Source organism: Vipera ursinii (assembly GCF_947247035.1).
Source record: "Vipera ursinii genome assembly, chromosome: 2".
In the NCBI taxonomy this organism is placed as follows: domain Eukaryota; kingdom Metazoa; phylum Chordata; class Lepidosauria; order Squamata; family Viperidae; genus Vipera; species Vipera ursinii.
Genome location: NC_139513.1, coordinates 167,923,967 through 167,942,302, shown reverse-complemented (window position 1 = coordinate 167,942,302; position 18,336 = coordinate 167,923,967). Strand labels below are relative to the sequence as shown.

At 43.9% G+C, this 18,336-nt stretch overlaps 1 protein-coding gene across 2 annotated transcripts in view; it reads right to left on the bottom strand.

Moving 5' to 3' along the window:
- PTPN18 (protein tyrosine phosphatase non-receptor type 18) overlaps positions 1–18,336 on the bottom strand; it is a 49,070-nt gene that overhangs the window by 6,161 nt on the left and 24,573 nt on the right. For both annotated transcript variants that reach the window (XM_083352784.1, XM_083352783.1), the window contains exons 10-16: positions 16,508–16,585; positions 15,052–15,141; positions 6,646–6,725; positions 5,735–6,075; positions 3,745–3,827; positions 2,599–2,626; positions 277–375 (exon numbers count right to left, since the gene is read on the bottom strand). In XM_083352784.1, coding sequence (XP_083208910.1) covers positions 277–375; positions 2,599–2,626; positions 3,745–3,827; positions 5,735–6,075; positions 6,646–6,725; positions 15,052–15,141; positions 16,508–16,585 — 799 coding nt within the window. The remainder of the gene's footprint in view (positions 1–276; positions 376–2,598; positions 2,627–3,744; positions 3,828–5,734; positions 6,076–6,645; positions 6,726–15,051; positions 15,142–16,507; positions 16,586–18,336) is intronic.

Genomic DNA, 18,336 nt, shown 5'->3' with positions numbered 1-18,336 from the left:
ACCCGTCAACAGGTGCTATGTCAATACTTTCACATGCTCCAAATTACATCCACGTACTGCACAGCCATTTTACATACAGGAATTTGGAACACAAAACTGCTCTTTCCCTCCCTCCCTCTGCTGAGCATTGCTGTTTAGTTGACTTAAGAGTTAGTTAAAATTAAAAACTATGTGTATCCAGTTTTAAATGCTGAAATGTTCTCCCCATCCTAAAGTGTCATACCATCATTGACTGGAATGTTACCATCACAATGTCCTAAAGATCTCCTTACTCACCCATGGCAGAAGATCCTGCAGTATTTGAGCAAGTCCTGACTGGGGTGTCGGCCACATCCTCATACATTTGCGTGGGGACAGTCCGAGACAATGATGATGCTGTTCAGGGACAAAAGTGACTTCTTGACATTTGCCAGTCTGGTCCAAGAAAGAGTTAAGCAAACATTTTGCCAGATCCAGAAAGCTAAGAGAGCTTTGCTTCCAGACCTGATTGAATAATATCATCACCTTTAAAAGGAGTGTTTAAAAAAAAGGAAGGGAAAAAATGTTTCTATTTAAAGTCTTTTGGTGCAGTGTTGCCTCGGCCAAATCTAAAATAATGAAAAATGAAGCAGTGCAACTGGCTGTGGGTTATATATTAACTGCATCACATTTGCCCTCCAAATGTTTCTGAACAACATGTTTTGCACACTCCTAATTATTTTAAGGTCATCCAGAGGACCTGTCATTATTGGGAGATTTAAAGCTGTGTAGTTTTTAAAATAAGGGACGCGGTGGCTCAGTGGTTAGGACACTGAGCTTGTCGATCAGATGGTCAGCAGTTTGGCAGGTTGAATCCCGAGTGCTGCATAGCAGAGTGAGCGCCTGTTACTCGTCCCAGCTTCTGCCAACCTAGCTGTTCGAAAGCACGTAAAAACGCAAGTATAAAAATAGGGACCACTACGGTGGGAAGGTAACAGCGTTCCGTGCGCCTTTGGCCGGCCACATGACCACGGAGACGTCCTCGGACAAGTGCTGGCTCTTCAGCTTTGAAACGGAGATGAGCACCGGCCCCTAGAGTTGGAAATGACTAGCACACAGGTGCGGGGGAACCTTTACCTTTTTAGTTTTTAAAATGATACACAAATGTGATAATACAAGGACAGCCTACTGCTACTGAACTATCCTGAAGAGTAAGAACCCTCTGGTGCCTCAGTAGAGATCATTTATATAGATGGATACTATATATCAAAGTGGAGGAATCTATGGCTTTGAGATGTTGTTGAATTACAACTTGCAGCATGGCAAAGGAGTGCAAGAGTTGGCTCAGCAATATCTGAAAGACGTAATACTTCCCCATCCTTGAAGCCCAGCAAAGGCTAGCTCTGTTATTGAATTGAGTTACCAATAAAGGAAAAGAGTTGTAGCTCAGGGTTGAAATGAGGAGTCCTTGGCACTCTCTGAGCGTGGTTGTTTTCTTGGAGATGTTTCACTACCCAAACTAGGTAACATCATCAGTGCACTAATGGGTAGTGGAATGTCTACAAGAAAAGAACCAAGCTCAGAAAGCACCAAGGACCCCTGAAGTGAGTTAGGTGGAAGAGACACAGACCACTGTAGAGAACCTGTTTGACGTAGTGATTAAGGCACCAGGCTAGAGAGCAGGAGACTGTGAATTCTAATCCTGTTTTAGGCATGAAACACCAGCTGAGTGTCTTTGGGCTAGTCACTCTCTCTCAGCCCAATGGCCCCTCACAGAGTTGTGAGAAAAACAGGAGGAGGAAGGAGTACCTACCGTGTTTCCCCCAAAATAAGACGGGGTCTTTTTTTTGCCTCCAAAAGAGGCACCAGGTCTTATTTTGGGGGGATGTCTTACTTCCGGCACCGACAGCCACGCCAAGCAGGTCCATGTCTTCTGCAGCTGCATTCTGGCCTGCATTTTGCAGTCAGGCCATACTGGAAGGCCTATGCAGCTGAGTACCGAGCTATGGATTCAATCCATAACTCAGTCCTCAGCTGCAGAGAACTTGCAGAACCGAGCTATGGATTGAATCCATAGGTTGGTTCTCGGCTGCAGTGGCCTTCCGGAAGGGCCTGTGATTGAGAAATGCAGGCCCGGCTGCAGAAGATGCCGCAGAAGAAGTGGGCGGTTGAGGAGAGGACTGGCTGCAAGGTAAGGGGATGTGGGGCGTGTAGGGCAGATCCACCCCCCACCCTCACCCTAGTTTGATTTTTAGGTGTGTGCCTTGCCCCAAAACTAGGGCTTATTTTGGGGGTTGAGCTTAAATTAGGCCCACCCCAAAAATCAAGCTAGGACTTATTTTCGGGGTAAGGCTTACTTTTGGGGAAACACGGTATGTCCATTACTTTGAGTTACTTATAAAGTAATAAACGCAGGATAAAATTCTACTAAATAAATATAACATAAAGTTAGGCAGAATGAAGGTTTATATTCAATAGGTTGTGAGCTTCTCTTATATAAATTTGATAAATGAATATACTTTTTTTAGCTTGACTCTATGGTTCTCTCTTTGTAGTTTCCTTGACAACAGCCCTAAGTTGGCTCCTTGTTGCTGACTTCCAGATAGAAGGTGAATCCTCTATAAGTACATTTGTTCTTACCTTTCTTTCCAGATGAGGAGATAAAAACCTAAAAAACAAAAAGTGAAAAAATAAACATTGAATAAAAAGAACTTTTCATTTTGTCCTAAGAAAAAGTGAGTCCTATAGTATGTGGGAATTACAAAGCTGAAGCTTGTTTAGCTGGATGTTGCATCCAGTATTCTGTATGTTCTTTAAACACCCCTGCTATCTACACAGCAGTTGTGTTTACACAGCTTGCTTGTCTGGTCACTAGCTTCACTCACAAAACATGCTAAATCATCATTAGGGGTTTGTACAAATTAGGACTCTTGTTGAGTTTATGGTTCAATGCATTGTGGAAATCTAGGAAATAATTCAGTAACCAAGTTAAGCATGGTGGGCATGCCAACAACAGATAATACGATACTCAAGAGGAAAGATAAATTTATTTTCATTTCTTTGCCTCAATGTCAATTAGGCCAAAGGTGAGCATGAATTTGCCTTGGTCACCGCCGACCTGTTTCAAAAGGTTGGTTAGGAGCCATACAACAAGATTATTGCCTAGCTATATCAACACCCTATATTTCTGAGAGAATGATAGAAAAGTTCCCTTTTTCATAAGAAATGAACTACAGTATCTTTTCCAGACAGTGTATAAATAAATATTCACTGAAAAGCAGAAACGGGCCATCCTTACAAATTAGGCAGAATAATGACTACTTAACTTCTAGAACAGACATGTCAAACACAAGGCCCGGGGGCCAGATCCGGCCCGCGAAGTGGTTTCATGTGGCCCACGAAGCCATCCTGGAAACAGTGAGGGAACGGCCCCCACTGCCTTGGCCCTGGCCCAGAGACCCTCCTCCTGCCAGAGACCCTCAGATCTGTCCCACTCCTGCCCAGGCCCCCATAGACACCCTTGATGCCAACGATGTAGAGCTGGCCACGCCCACCCAGTAGGCCATACGCACTCTAGCCACGCCCACCCAGTAGGCCATGCCCACCCAGGCCACACCCACCCGGCCCCCTAAGGGCAACCGCGATGCTGATGCGGCCCTCAATAAAATTGAGTTTGACACCCCTGTTCTAGAAGGCTTAGTTCTTTTAAAAACTAAGAAATGGAATGTGTATATTATGGCATCTATGGGGTAAGGCTTGTGAAATAAAAAAGATCAGTCTACATACTGGGGGCATCAGATTCCTGAGAAGATTTTTCCCAAGTCCATTTGTATGAGATGGAGATGAGGTGACTCCAGAACTGGACTCTCCTGAAGAAGAGACATCAGGGAAAAAAAACCAAAAACTATTTTTATTCAGATTACAAGAATAAAGAACCAAAACCCCAATCTAACCACCCCAAGGTTATCTCTATTTAATTCCAGTTTGTCAAAAAAAAAACCCAAACAAATCCTAGCAGTTACACTACTGAGAACTTAAATAAGCAATGAGATCTAGGCCATTTCATAATTTATTATTGATATTTTCACCGGCTTATTCTAAAAGCAAAGTCTATACCTAATAACGCTAGGCTCCCTTTGGTATTTTCTTGAATTTTGCTAAATGTTGCAAATGGCAGAAAAGCCAAGATCTGACATTCAGTCCATTTTCAGAGTAATAAACATATTCTTTCTCTAAACTTGCATTTTGTAATCCTCAGTGGGTTTAGAACTAATTTAGCACAGTCAAGTAAGAAAATGTAATTCAGTTTGGGACCTATTTATGATGATGTTCACACATCCATTGTGGCTTGGTTAGTTGTAGAAGGCCTAATGGACTTGTTCAGACCATGATATCACATAAACCATATATTGCTACCTACAATAGCTGGGTTCCCACATCAGATTAAGCCAAAATCAAGCAAACCTCATTATGGCTTAGTACAAATGCAAACCCAGTTCAAAAACTTCTTCAGCTATTAACTGACAAACAGTTCACATATACTTCCTCAAATGCAAAGAGTTCAAGGTAAGCAGTTGCCGGATTCCAATTATAATGGCTTTAGATCAGATAGCAATCTTTTAACACATCTGTCTTTTGTATCTTCAGTAAAATGTGATAGTTCTATAAAGTTGATATAAGGATGAAGTTTATGACAAGTTTTGATTGCTACATAAATACTAAAGTTGACTTCACAAACAAAGGTAACCTATGGCCTGCTTAGCTGTGGCATACTGTGCAATCCAAGATTGTCTGGGTTAAAACCAGTGGTGGGATTCAGCCAGTTCACACCAGTTTGGCAGAACCGCTAGCTAATTTTTTGTTGCCCAGGTCCAGAATGGACTTCTGGAAGCGGCATCCACACAAACAACTGGTTGTTCACATATTTGAATCCCACCAGTGGTTAAAATCATATGCCAAACCATAAAGAATAGTTTCCTAATCACAAGAGCTGGGTTCACATAATGTGTAGCCCTAAATGACTATATTCATTACTGGAACATTAACTCATATGATTTGGACTTATTTCATTATTGCCATAATTGAGCCTTAGAGTTAAAGGATTGTCAATATGACTTTAAATTATTATTGCTTGTCAAAATTACATGTTCTTTTTGGCTATATACACAGGACTTAAAATTGATCAAGCCATCCACAATTGTGGATTCTTCATCATTCAGGTGAGGGAGGGTTATGTGGAGTCAAAGTTATTAATGGATAATATTGGAACACACCTGAATTACATCAGTGAACTGAGGAGATGCACCTTTTGGCCAACATTTATATTCATTGCTTTAGGTCAGAGAGACAAAGGAGAATTTTGATTAATCGGATCAAATTTTGCTAACCGTATGGTTTCCAAGCATTTTTAATTCTTTTCCCTTTGAATTGTACTTTTAAACTACTACTACTACTACTACTACTACTATTATTATTATTATTATTATTATTATTATTATTATTATTATTATTATTATTATTTGTATTTTGCTATTGCTTAAGGCAGGGGTCTTCAAACTTGGCCCTTTTATCACTTGAGAACTTCAACTCCCAGAATTCCTCAGCCAGGCACGCCAGCAAAGGAATTTTGGGGGTTGAAGTCCACAAATCATAAAAGGGCCAAGTTTGAAGACCCCTGGCTTAAGGCAATATGTATGCCGGCATGCACAAAGACATGCATGCACACAAAATCCTTAGCCAAAGTCACAGACTCCAGTGAGTTGTTCTCGCACATCACCTGTCAGAGATGAACTAAGATGGGCATTTTCACAAGCTGTATTTGGAGATGCCCTGTGTATAGGACTTCCAGGCAGAGAGTGACTGGCCTGTACCCCTACAAAGCCACTGGGGTCTATAGATGGAAAGTCAACCATGTTGCTGTTGCGTGGCTTCACGGCAGCATAAAGCTGTGCCTCTCCAGTGGACTTCTCCTCACTGGCAGGAGAAACAGAAGAAGCTCCCGCTCCACTTCGCCGGAGTTTGTTCACAACAGCATAAGTATCACCCATGTTCTTGACGAGTTTTCTTGGCTGTTCAGGAAGTGGTGCTGGTGTTGGATCAGCAGGTACTGAGATGCTCCTAGATCAGAAAAAAACAAGAGGCCGAAATGAAATACCACCTATCAGAATTTCAGCACAGTGAAATTTGTCTCAATCGAAGAATTGGAAGTAGATTTGCTTTGTGATGTACAGTGTTACAACTAATTCCTGCCCAGCTGAACATTTTCCACACATGCCTTTCTGAAATGCCCAGGCCTGACGCTGATATTTGGGAAATGAGGCTAGAAAGACCGTCGTTGGTCTTCAATCATGTATAGCTTCTTTCCTGACTACAATGGCTGTACTCACACCAGTAAAAGACACTATCATCCTCCATACCTCCAAGATGACTTAAACTCAACACAAATGTTTACAAGGCAAAAAAAAGAACAACAAAGCAAGCAGAATTATTAAATCAACCCATATGAAACATGACATACACACGCATGCATCAGCCCTATTAGAAGGTTTTTTCACTCCCCTCCTTAACATTACCCAGTGTCCACACATCCCTGGCTTTTCATGCAAGGGGTCATTACAGAAAAGGCTCTGTTCTTCTAGGGCTGACCATCTCCCACTGCCGAGGCGCTGACCCCCAGCCCCCACTTACCGGAGGATGGAGCTTCGCTTGAGCAAGGGAGCCACTGGTTGCCGGAGGGAGAGGGCGTCGTCATAAAGGGGAAGACGGTTCTATGCAAAACCAAAGAGAAGGGAAGTGAAAAATGTTTTAGGTGAGGACAGCTGTCTGAACTTCCTGTAGCAGGAAATTTACCATAAACCAGATTAACCCTGAAGTAGCCCTGTCCGTGCCCAAAGAGAGAAAAGAATAACTCAAAGTGTCCCTTGAATTACTATTCTTTATTAAAACCTATCCTGTGTTTTGTTGCTTTGGGAAAATTCCTGAGCTTGGGATTTTGTATTTTGTCAGCCAAATGTCTTTATCTCATATTTAATTTTGCAATAAAAATTAAGATACCACAATTAAAATTAAAATAATAAAAATTTGCAATAAAACAATCGAAAGGAAGGAAAACTTCAAATCAAGAGCCAGTTTGGTCTAGCAATTAGGGCACCAGGCTAGAAAGCAAGAGACCATGAGCTCAAGTCCCTCCTTAGGCATGAAAGCTAGTTGCGTGACCTTGGGCCAGTCACTCTCTCTCAGCTCAACCCACCTTGCAGGGTTGTTGTGGGGACAAGTGTATTAGATATATTTGATGCCTGGAGTTATTGGTAAAAATAACGAAAGCAGGGTATAAATAAATAATTGATCCTTAAAATATCCCTGGAACTCAAAAACAGTTTGTGTACAGTTTTAGGAGACAGGTCTAGCTGTATCTTGCTCCAAAGTGGATTTCCGTTCGAGCGGATGCTTGAATTTGCGTTCCTGTGGCAGACAGGGAATAGGATCTGACAGCATATGAGAAAAGTGGAAGAAAGAATATATTAAAGGTAAAGGTTCCCCCGCGGGGCCGGTGCTCATCTCCATTTCAAAGCTGAAGAGAAGAGCCAGCGCTTGTCCAAGGACGTCTCTGTGGTCATGTGGCCGGCATGACTAGACGCCAAAGGTGCACGGAACGCTGTTACCTTCCCACCGTAGTGGTCCCTATTTTTCTACTTCCATTTTTATGTGCTTTTGAACTGCTAGGTTGGCAGAAGCTGGGACGTGTAACAGGCACTCATTCTGCTACGCGGCACTTGGGATTCAAGCCGCCAAACTGCCGACCTTCCGATCAATCTCAGCGTCCTAACCCACTGAGCCACCGCGTCCCGCAAAGAATATATTACCTGTACCAAATTGCCATGATTCATTTCAGAGACACACACATAAAAAAATAATTGAATTAGTCCAAAACAGTTCAAGCCTCTGTAATAACAAAGAACTTTTGTATGAAAGTGCACTGTTGGATTTGCAATCCTTCCAGGACAGAGGCGGGGAGCTGTGTCGCCCTGTAAAAGGACCAACGCATTGTGGAAATGTCTCCAGACTCCAAGCCAACAAGACAAATGTTTGGAAGAAAGTTTTCATTGGGTAAAAGAAGCCTGTGGTAGGAAAGATTCAAACAGCTGGCCAGATACCTCTTGCTTTCCTGCCCAGCTGCAAGATACTATCCTAAGAAAGGAAATGAATGGGGTGGGGGGGAGGTGTTGGGCTCTGAAACAGCCACATTTGCACTAGCGTGTCCTCCCATCCCTTTCTGCACTAGAAGCCCACAAGGAGGAAATGTTCAGAGGCAGAGATATCACCCTCACGTCAAGTTTGGCCTCTGGGTTACAGCGAGAATGCTTCTGACTCGGAAGCCATGTCAACGGTAATAATAAAACCTTTCCTTGGGAAACTTCTGGAGAAAGGAGTAGCCTCAAAATCCATAGCAGAAGGCATTTGTGGGTGTGAAAGGGGGAATTTACGATGAGAGTGAAATGAAAGCAAAAATGAGGATCATTGACAGCCTGTTTGTTACATCGTGAGTTCTGGACTGCATGGCCAAGATGGATGACTCAGGACAACAGGGTTCAACATAGTACACTTTATTGCTTCAGCACAGACTGACTTTAACAAAGGGCAAGTGCCCCTTTTGTATACCTAGCCAGGTATACTTCGAACCAATCCCAATATCCAGATTTCCTGCCAAAGGATGCTCTGCCAATCCTGACAGAGCACCCTGCCACCTGGTGGTGTCAGTGGCTTATCATTGTGTGACATCCCCTATGAGTGTGACATCCCCTATGTACATAACACCCCTTCCCCATACAAGAAAATAAAAATAATAAACAATAATAATAATAAAAATAAAGAAATAAACAAATACAAACACCCACAGTGTGAGGCTTGATTTGTTATGCAATAATAATCCTAACCTCAAGACCTTACATAAACCTTGAGCTACCCGGGAGGCCTATGTTCTCTAGTTGACCTTCTCACAACTAGCTCTGTGTCCAGGTCCCCTGGGTCAGTCGTAGAGTCATCAATTGGGTCTCCTGCTAACAAGAAGTCATCAATTGGGTGGCCAGCTAGGTCCTGATTCCAATCATTGTTTTTCCCTGCCTGATTCTGGCCTGAGGACACTGTGGCTTTTCTGGTTGACGCTTCCTCAACTGGTCAATGTGTCTTCTCACCTGACGGCCCTCCTCCACCTCTACAATGTATGAAACAGGACCCATTTTGTCAACTGCCACCCCCTGAGCCCAGCAGTGTCCAGGACTATAGTTCCGAACCCAAACCATATCAACGATGTGCAGCCCTCTGGTGGTGTTCATTTGGGTTTGGTCCTCTTGTACCGCCACTCTGTCAGGGTGAAGTCTGTCCAACTTAGTTATGAGTCGCCGACCCCAACGTAATTCCGCAGGACTCTTTCCTGTCGATGTGCAAGGTGTAGTATGTTGTGCTAAAAGAAACTGAGCCAACCTTTGATGCCAGTCGCCATCGATGATGCGCCTCAGTGCATCCTTTGTTGTTCTCACCATTCGTTCTGCCATCCCATTAGACGATGGATGGAAGGGCGCTGATGTGACGTGTCTAATCAAGTTGGCTTTGGTGAATGCCTGGAAATCAGCAGATGTGAATTGTGGGCCATTGTCGGAGACCAACACATCAGGCAACCCATGAGTGGCAAATAGCCCCCTCAGCATTTGAACAGTCTTTGCAGTAGTCATGCTAGAGACTGGAACTACTTTTAGCCATATAGAGTGACTGTCAACTACCACTAGGAACGATTGTCCCTGAAAAGGTCCAGCAAAGTCAATATGCAACCTAGACCATGGGGTGTGTGTTGCTTCCCATTTGTGAATGGGGGCCTGAGGCTGATCTGGCTTTGTTCTCTGACACGTGTAACACCCCGCTACCTGCTCCTCTATGGCTTTGTCCAGACCAGGCCACCATGAATAGCTTCTAGCTAGTGCCTTCATCCTTACAATGCCTGGGTGACCCTCATGCAAAGACTGCAAAACCCTTTCCCTCAATTTCTCAGGACTAATGACCCTACTACCCCACAACAGATATCCTTTATGGGAAGACAACTCATGTCTCCTCATAAAATATGCCTGGAATTCTGGGCCCAGGCTCTTATCCTGCCACCCAAACACTACCCAAGTGGTGACCCTGCTCAGTACCTTGTCCGCAGTGGTGCCAGCAGCAATATCTCTCACCTGGAGTGGGCATTCTGGAAGATCTTGGATGAGTAGGATCTGCTCTGCTGGTGCTGGGTCAGGATCAATGCTCATTAAAGGCAATCTACTTAATGCATCAGCATGGCCTATATCCTTCCCCAGTCTGTGTACCAGTTTACAAGCGTAGGAGGATAGGAAGATGGACCACCTGAGCATTCTTGGGGAAATAATTTGTGGTGTTTGTTTATCAGTGGTAAATAACCCCAACAATGGTTTGTGGCAGTAAAAATTGTGAACTCTCTACCATACAGGTAGTCATGGAATTTTTTGACTCCTGACACAATTGCCAGGGCTTCCTTGTCAATTTGTGCATAATTTATTTCCGCTTTTGACAGTGTCCGGGAGTAGTATGCAATTGGTCTTTGTTCCCCATTGTCCTCAATGTGACTTAAGTGATGCATCCATAAGGGGATGCATCACACGCGATGCAAATGGGTTTATCCTCAATAAAATGTGTGATGGTTGAGTCACTGGACAGTAGTAGTTTGAGGCTAGTAAAACTCTGTTCACGGACCTTGGTCCAATTCCATGGGTTTTTTTTATCTAACAGTCTGTGTAAAGTTTCTGCGGTTGCAGCTTTGTGGGGCAAAAATGCATGATAAAAATTAAGTAACCCCAGGAAAGTCTGCAATTCTGCCTTGTTGGTGGGTGTGGGAGCCAATTTAATTGCCTTTACCTTGGAGTCAATAGGGTGAATTCCCTTGGCATCAATCCTGAACCCTAAAAATTTGGTGGAGGCAACTCCAATACTGCACTTATTTTTTTAAGCTTGAGCCCAGCAGCGCCAAATCTGCTTAAAACAGCATGCAGCCTGTCAGCCAGGATCTCCTCAGATTCCCCAGCAGTGAGGACATCGTCAAAATAAGGACACATGCCAGGGAGTACCCTTCAAAGTCCTCTCCATGACTTCTTGGAAAATTCAGGAGCTACTGAAATGCCAAACTGTAAACAGTTAATGCAAAAAGCTCCTCTATGTGTCACTATAGTTTGAGCATCCGCTGTTTCTTTGGAGACAGTCAGCTGGTACGCTTGTGCCAAATCAAGCTTAGCAAAACCCCCACCACCTTGGACAGCAGAGAGAACCTGCTGGACCGTCAAAACCGGGTAAGCATGCGGATTCAAGGTTTGGTTGATTGTAGCCTTATAATCAGCACATATTCTAATTTCCCCATTTGCCTTTAATGGCGTCACGATAGGGGTTTCCCAGTCTCCCCCATACACAGGGTCTAAAACTCCTTGTTCCACCAGCTTGTCTAATTCGCGCTCAATCCTCTGCTTGAGAGTGAACAGAACTCTCTGAGGCTTGATACGCACTGGTGAGACCGACAGATTTAATTTCAACTTGATGGGGGGGACCCGTGTACTTTCCCAGCCTGTCATCGAACACATCTGCAAATTCATTGCAGACGGATTCAAGACACTTGGGCTGGATGCTATTCACTCCCCCCAACCAAATACCCAGGGCATCAAACCAATCCAACCCAACTAAACTAGTTCTCTGCCCGTCAGTCACCAAGATGTCCAAGGGACCCTGAAAATCCTTAAACCCCACTGACATGGTGGCCATTCCCCTGAGTTTAATGGGAGCGTGTTGGAAATCTGACAGTTTTAATGTTGTGGGCTTCAAAGGAACCCTCTTTCTGCCCCTATCGCAAATTCCTTTAAATGTCTCATAAGAAATGATTGAGACTGCGGAACCGGAGTCCAGCTCCATCGTGCAAGGTACCCCTTGCAGATGGACCTGTATTGTTATTTTTGGCTTGAGTAGCTGATGGACTTCCATGTGAGACACGGACTGCATGCTCTTTCCAGGATTGGGGGGGTTAAGCCGGCTTTTGCGCCGAGAGGTAACAGTACCTTCAAGTGCTGATGCCATCGCTTGTAACTCGTTGAGGCTGTCCTGGCTTTGGTTTCGGCAGATGGCTGCAATGTGACCCGTTTTGCCACAGGAGCAACACTTTGCGGATCTGAACCTGCAAGTCACTCGTGGATGATTTCCCCCACAGCTGGCACACTTCTGGTTGGGAGAGTAGGCTCTCTTTTGTTCCTTGCCGCTGTAACCGCCCGCTGAGCCTCTTCTGGTCGGTGCATGTGTCCTGTGACCTCCGTCATTCTCTCACCGAGATGGATGTTTCACTGATCTTTGCTGTACCTCATCTAACTCAGCCTCTCCATCTGTGTCGCCGCTTCCGCTGCTCGAAATGCCTTCATGATGGATCGTCGCACCTGAGCTGCCGCTGGAGGGGTGTGAGGGCTTGCCAGGTTCCATGGCTGCCTTGTAAGCCCTCACCTCAGCCAAAACCTCCTTTAGAGTCATCCGCGGTTTGGCGAGCAGCATCCGTTGGCACTGCTGGTCCCTCAGCCTGAACACCACCTGGTCTCTTAGTCTATCATCGAGAACTGGGAATTCACACTGGTGGGCAGCCAGTCTCAGTGCCGCGACAAAGTGTGAAGTTGACTCGCCAGACTGCTGGATGCGCTAGATGAGTTGATACCTCCAATATATCGGGGCTCTCTCTGGCATGAAATGCTCAAACAATTTGGCCTTGAGGTCATTATACGAGACGTTCTCGACCAGCGTCAGTGAGCACAGACCCATGGCCGCATCATATACATCTTGACCGCTGAGACACAGAAGCGCCACCGCTTTCATCTTGTCTTCTGTGATCTTGGTGAGCATTAAGAACCCTTCGATCCGTCCAAGATGAGCTTCCCATCGCTCGGGTTCATCTATGTTGAAGCAGAATTCAGTGGTCCCGAATTTGGCCATGTTGCTGGTCCTTGAATGCTGCTTCGTTAGGGATGTTCGGAAGATTTTTTTCTTCTGCTCCGCGCGTCTGCAGCGTTAGGAAGTTTCCCTGAGAAAGATTTGCCTTTCCCTTCTTCCTAGACTTCCGCGCTATTTGAAACAGCATCCCACCTTCGTCGCCAGTGTTAGATCGTGAGTTCTGGACTGCATGGCCAAGATGGACGACTCAGGACAACAGGGTTCAACATAGTACACTTTATTGCTTCAGCACAGACTGACTCTAACAAAGGGCAAGTGCCCCTTTTATATACCTAGCCAGGTATACTTTGAACCAATCCCAATATCCAGATTTCCCGCCAAAGGATGCCCTGCCAATCCTGACAGAGCACCCTGCCACCTGGTGGTGTCAGTGGCTTATCATTGTGTGACATCCCCTATGAGTGTGACATCCCCTATGTACATAACACTGTTCAAGTTATTTTACATGCAGTGTAGAATCGTAAATTAGCTATGATGCTGGACTGTGACCCGAAAGACCTAGGTTCATCTCTGTTCTCAGCCATGGAAGCCACCAAGGCTATGACATGCCATGGCATCTTCGGGGATTTGCCAGGCCTCGGGACTCTTGTTGTGCTAGAGAGCCCTTCTCTTGTGCGGCCTCTGGAGCCTTCAAAAAAGCACACAGGAAAGAGGTGCGCGGTCCTGCTGTTTTTTTGGGAGGCCGCAAGATCACACAAGAACATTCTCCAAAGTTTCCAGGCTTTGTGCATAAGCATTTATTTATTTATTTAATAATAAATTTAAATAATGTATTTCTTTGTTATGAATCATTTCTCTTTTGTTCAGGGTATGCATGAGGTGTGTGTGTGTGTGTTAGAGAGAGAGAGAGAGAGAGAGAGAGAGAGAGAGAGAGAGAGAGAGAGAGATGCCAGCAGAAGGCATTTTCTGAATGTTTGACATGCCAAGTCCAAAAGGTTTGCCATCACTGCACTGAAGTGGGGGGTGGGTGGGCAGGGTGTAAATCTAACAAATAAAGAATAACACAGAGAAGTGTACTTTGGCTGGAGTGAAACCATAGTCCTCTCAACTTCCGGGCCACATTTTTCTCTCTTTTTAAACATTTCACAGCAGAACTGACAGGCTCCCAGATGAGCACTGCTCCAGCCAGCTGTGGCCACCACCTTCACAATGCTTAACTTCACAGAAAGTTAAAACAGAAGCAACTCATCTTCTGTTGGTGATGGAGAATATTTTTATTTTCAGATAAAAAGAGGAACCAATTGAGGCAGGGCAGGGAAAGACCACGATGGGTTAGAGCAGGGGTGTCAAACTGCCAGTCTGCTGGCCGGATGCATCACACGGAAAGCCATGGTCACCCTAGCTCCAGCAAGGGGAAAAAAAAAGTCACGATACGTCGTGACATGATGTGTCACGTGACATGATGTCGTGACACGTCGTGACATGATGCGTCAAGTTTGACACCTCTGAGTTAGAGTGTCCAACAGGGAATTTACTCAGGGCTTTTTCTACCCTGCCAGGGTGAATATTTATATAGTGGCATTTCCGCCCCTATTTGCAGAAATGATAGTGCCATTGGGTAGAGAAAATGCAATAAGAAAGGTTAAATCTTCCTTTCTCAGCATCATTACAGCAATGAAATGGGAGCTCCAGTTGAACCACAAGATAGGAGGGTTTTTTTCCCCATCTTTGCATGTTGATCTCAGAATTAATCTCACTAAATACAAAGGACCTAGCTTTAAAAGTCAGAGTAAACATTTGGGAAATGATAGACAACTATGGGGATTAATATGATCATATGAGTGAGAGGGAAATCTAAATCTAAATCCTGAGCCTCATGGGGATAAGTTGTTGTATCTTATATACTAACTAAACAAATAAAATGCAATGAATAATACAGTAACTGGATTTAATTTTTGCCTGCATTATAAACCAAGTATTTCAAAATGGTTCTAGTAAGGTTGCTTCAAGAAAGCAAAATTGCCACATAACTGTCAGAGCTAAAGGGAAACCCCATTTTTCATAGAAGAACAGGGAAGCCATCATGACCTTTGTGGAAAAAGCTTGTTTGCCCACATCTCTTACCTCTTTGAGATTTTCATAATTTGGGCAGGAAATGGCCAGGGCATCCCGGAACATTTCAGTGACTGCACGATACACAAACTCATACTGTTCCTGCCAAGAAAAGATGTGACACAGATGAGTGGGAAACCTATAGTTTTTAAACTATAAGATTAATGCAGATAGGGGTATTGTATCTAGGCTGCAAACTGTAGGCAACTATTAAATCAGCATTCCCCAACTTTTTGTGCACTTGGGACTGGTTTCCTGAAGAGAGGTTTTTCCATGGACCGGAGGGGGCATGGTTTCACATGCTGTCTGCGTCCTGCGGATGGGCTTCTTCGCTTGTTTGTGCGGCCCAGTTTCTGACATGTCCGTGGCCCGGTGCCGGTCCGCGGACTGGAGGTTGGGGATCCCTGCATTAAGTGACAGCAAGGAAATACAGAAAAGGCTAGCTCTTCGCTGCCATCTAGGAAGGTGGTGGATTTGTGTACAGGTAGTCCTTGACTTACAACCACAACAGAACCCAAAATTTCCATTGCAAAGCAAGACAAGTCATTAAGTGAGTTTTGCCCCACATTATGATAATTTTTTTGTCACAGTTGTAAAGTGAATCATGAAGTCGTTAAGTGAATCTGGCTTCCTCCATTGAGTTTGCTTTCAGAAGCAACTAGGAAGGTCGCAGAATGTGTTCAGAAGACCTCAGTACAATTGTCATGAGTCAGGAATACATGCCAGTTGTCAAGCACCCGAATTTTGATCATGTGACCATTGGGATGCTACAGTGGTCAAAAGTGTGAAAACCAATCATACGTCACATTTTCAGTGCCATTGTAACATTGAACAACCATTAAATAAATGGCTGTTAGTCAAGGACTACATGTAGTTGTGGGCCTACACGCATACAAGTATTTGGTACCAATTCTCAGTGGCGCCTATTGAGTTTTGCCAGGTCTAGTAAAACAGGCATAGGTTGACAGCAGGAAAAAAGTGATCCTGAAGGCAATATTAGCTTCCATCCAGTGGTGTTTCTAAGAATACTCTTGTAATTTATTATTTTAATAAATGTATATGTGTTACCATACAATTCCCCTTAGCAAGGACATTCTTCAAGGTTCTCACTCCATAAATTACAGTTTCCTATTGAGAAAAGTGGACTATTTATATCTTCAGACCTATTACCAAGCATTTATTTTAGCTTTGACTATAATTACTGGTTGGAATAAAGGATTTTTCAGAATGCAACTTCTCTTTAGACTCAGGTAGAGTCTAAATGTAATTATTTAGTCCCTTAAGTGCATTATATTCAGAGATTAGTTTCACTATTTGCATGGTATTCCCTACTACGCTAATTTATTCTTCCCAGCTATGACAGACATACAATTTGTCTACTGGTCAAGTCAGCTTCTATATTGCTAAGAAAAGGCCAGCCCTGGTATTTTGCCTCAGTCAAATATCTTGAGTTGGCTATGCGACTCACCTGGGTCTGAACAATAGCTGGCCTCTGCTTCCTCATTTCTAGGACTATATCAAAAATGCTGAAATATGGAGAAATCCTCTGAAAAAAAATGAAAAACTGACATATGAGGACACTTTTTTTCCACAGAGCAACTTATTAATTTATGTATGGGTTTATGCATAAGTTTAAAAAATGCCCGATTCTCAGTGAGACTGGATGTTTTAAATTATAAAATGTTGCACAATAAAGTATAAGAACAAGAGATGTCTGTCCAGCAGAAGAAAATCCAGGTCAAACAAAATCAAATCTTATATGGACTACTACCCTCCTACCTCAAGGTCTAGGAGAATAATTACATTTTCAAAGCCTACCTGGAACATCATCAGAATGGGATCTGGATCTTAACTGTGCCTTATCAAACAGAAGTTATATATGTATGCATATGCTAATCTATTTTACTATTCCCTTCAGTTATAGTTCTCTTTGAGTTTTGAGGGTTATCTAAGTAAGAAGCTGTCTGCGTGAAAAGAAGGACCAGCAACTCAGGAAATTTTTCTGAGAACAAGAAGTACCTTGGTGATGAATGGGTGAGCAAAAAATTGGGCCACCACTTACTGCAATCATCTTTTATTATTATTTATTATTATTATTATTAATTTTATTTGTATACCGCCCTTCTCCCGAAGGACTCAGGGCGGTGAACAGGGCAATACATATTAAAAAACAAGATACAAAAATTGAAAACAATTAAACAAATGCCCATGAATAAGTTAAAACACGTTAAAAATAGATTTTGATTCGGACTGGGTAAAGTTGAAGGGCATTTAATCCTATACACCAGGGGTGTCAAACTCAATTTCATTGAGGGCCGCATCAGCATTGCGGTTGCCCTCAGGGGGCCGGGTGGGTGTGGCCAGGGTGGGTGTGGCCTACTGGGTGGGCATGGCTAGAGTGCGTATGGTCTACTGGGTGGGTGTGGCCAGCTCTACATCGTTCGCATCAAGGGTGCCTATGGGGGCCTGGGCAGGAGTGGGACAGATCTGAGGGTCTCTGGCAGAAGGAGGGTTTCTGGGCCAGGGCCAAGGCAGTGGGGGCCGTTCCCTCACTGTTTCTAGGATGGCTTCGCGGGCCACATGAAACCACTTTGCGGGCCTGATCTGGCCCTCGGGCCTTGTGTTTGACATGTCTGCTATACACTGTGTTTGCAGCTGTTATTTGCATGGGGCAAAGAAAGTTTTGCTTTTGTCCAGCTCACTTAGTCAATTCTTAAGAAAAAGAATCAGGACTATAGACCTTTCCCCGTTTGCATCTAACGGATACAAACATGCCACTTCCCCCACTAACCCCATCTTCCTTCTGCTATGTTTGTACAGCATGACTTTAGTTGGCCACAACTCATGAATGAGATTCATGGTTTAATTCATGCTTATCATTTTCAATATTTAAACATGTTTTTTCCCCCTGGAGCAGGCAGTAACCTACAGCAGTTTCCAAGATGTGTAAAATCTAATGTGCTTTGCTGATTATTCTGACAGTGGCACAGTCAGGAATACATGCCAGTTGTCAAGCATCCGAATTTTGATCATGTGACCATTGGGATGCTACAGTGGTCAAAAGTGTGAAAATCAATCATACGTCACATTTTCAGTGCCATTGTAACATTGAACAACCATTAAATAAATGGCTGTTAGTCAAGGACTACATGTAGTTGTGGGCCTACACGCATACAAGTATTTGGTACCAATTCTCAGTGGCGCCTATTGAGTTTTGCCAGGTCTAGTAAAACAGGCATAGGTTGACAGCAGGAAAAAAGTGATCCTGAAGGCAATATTAGCTTCCATCCAGTGGTG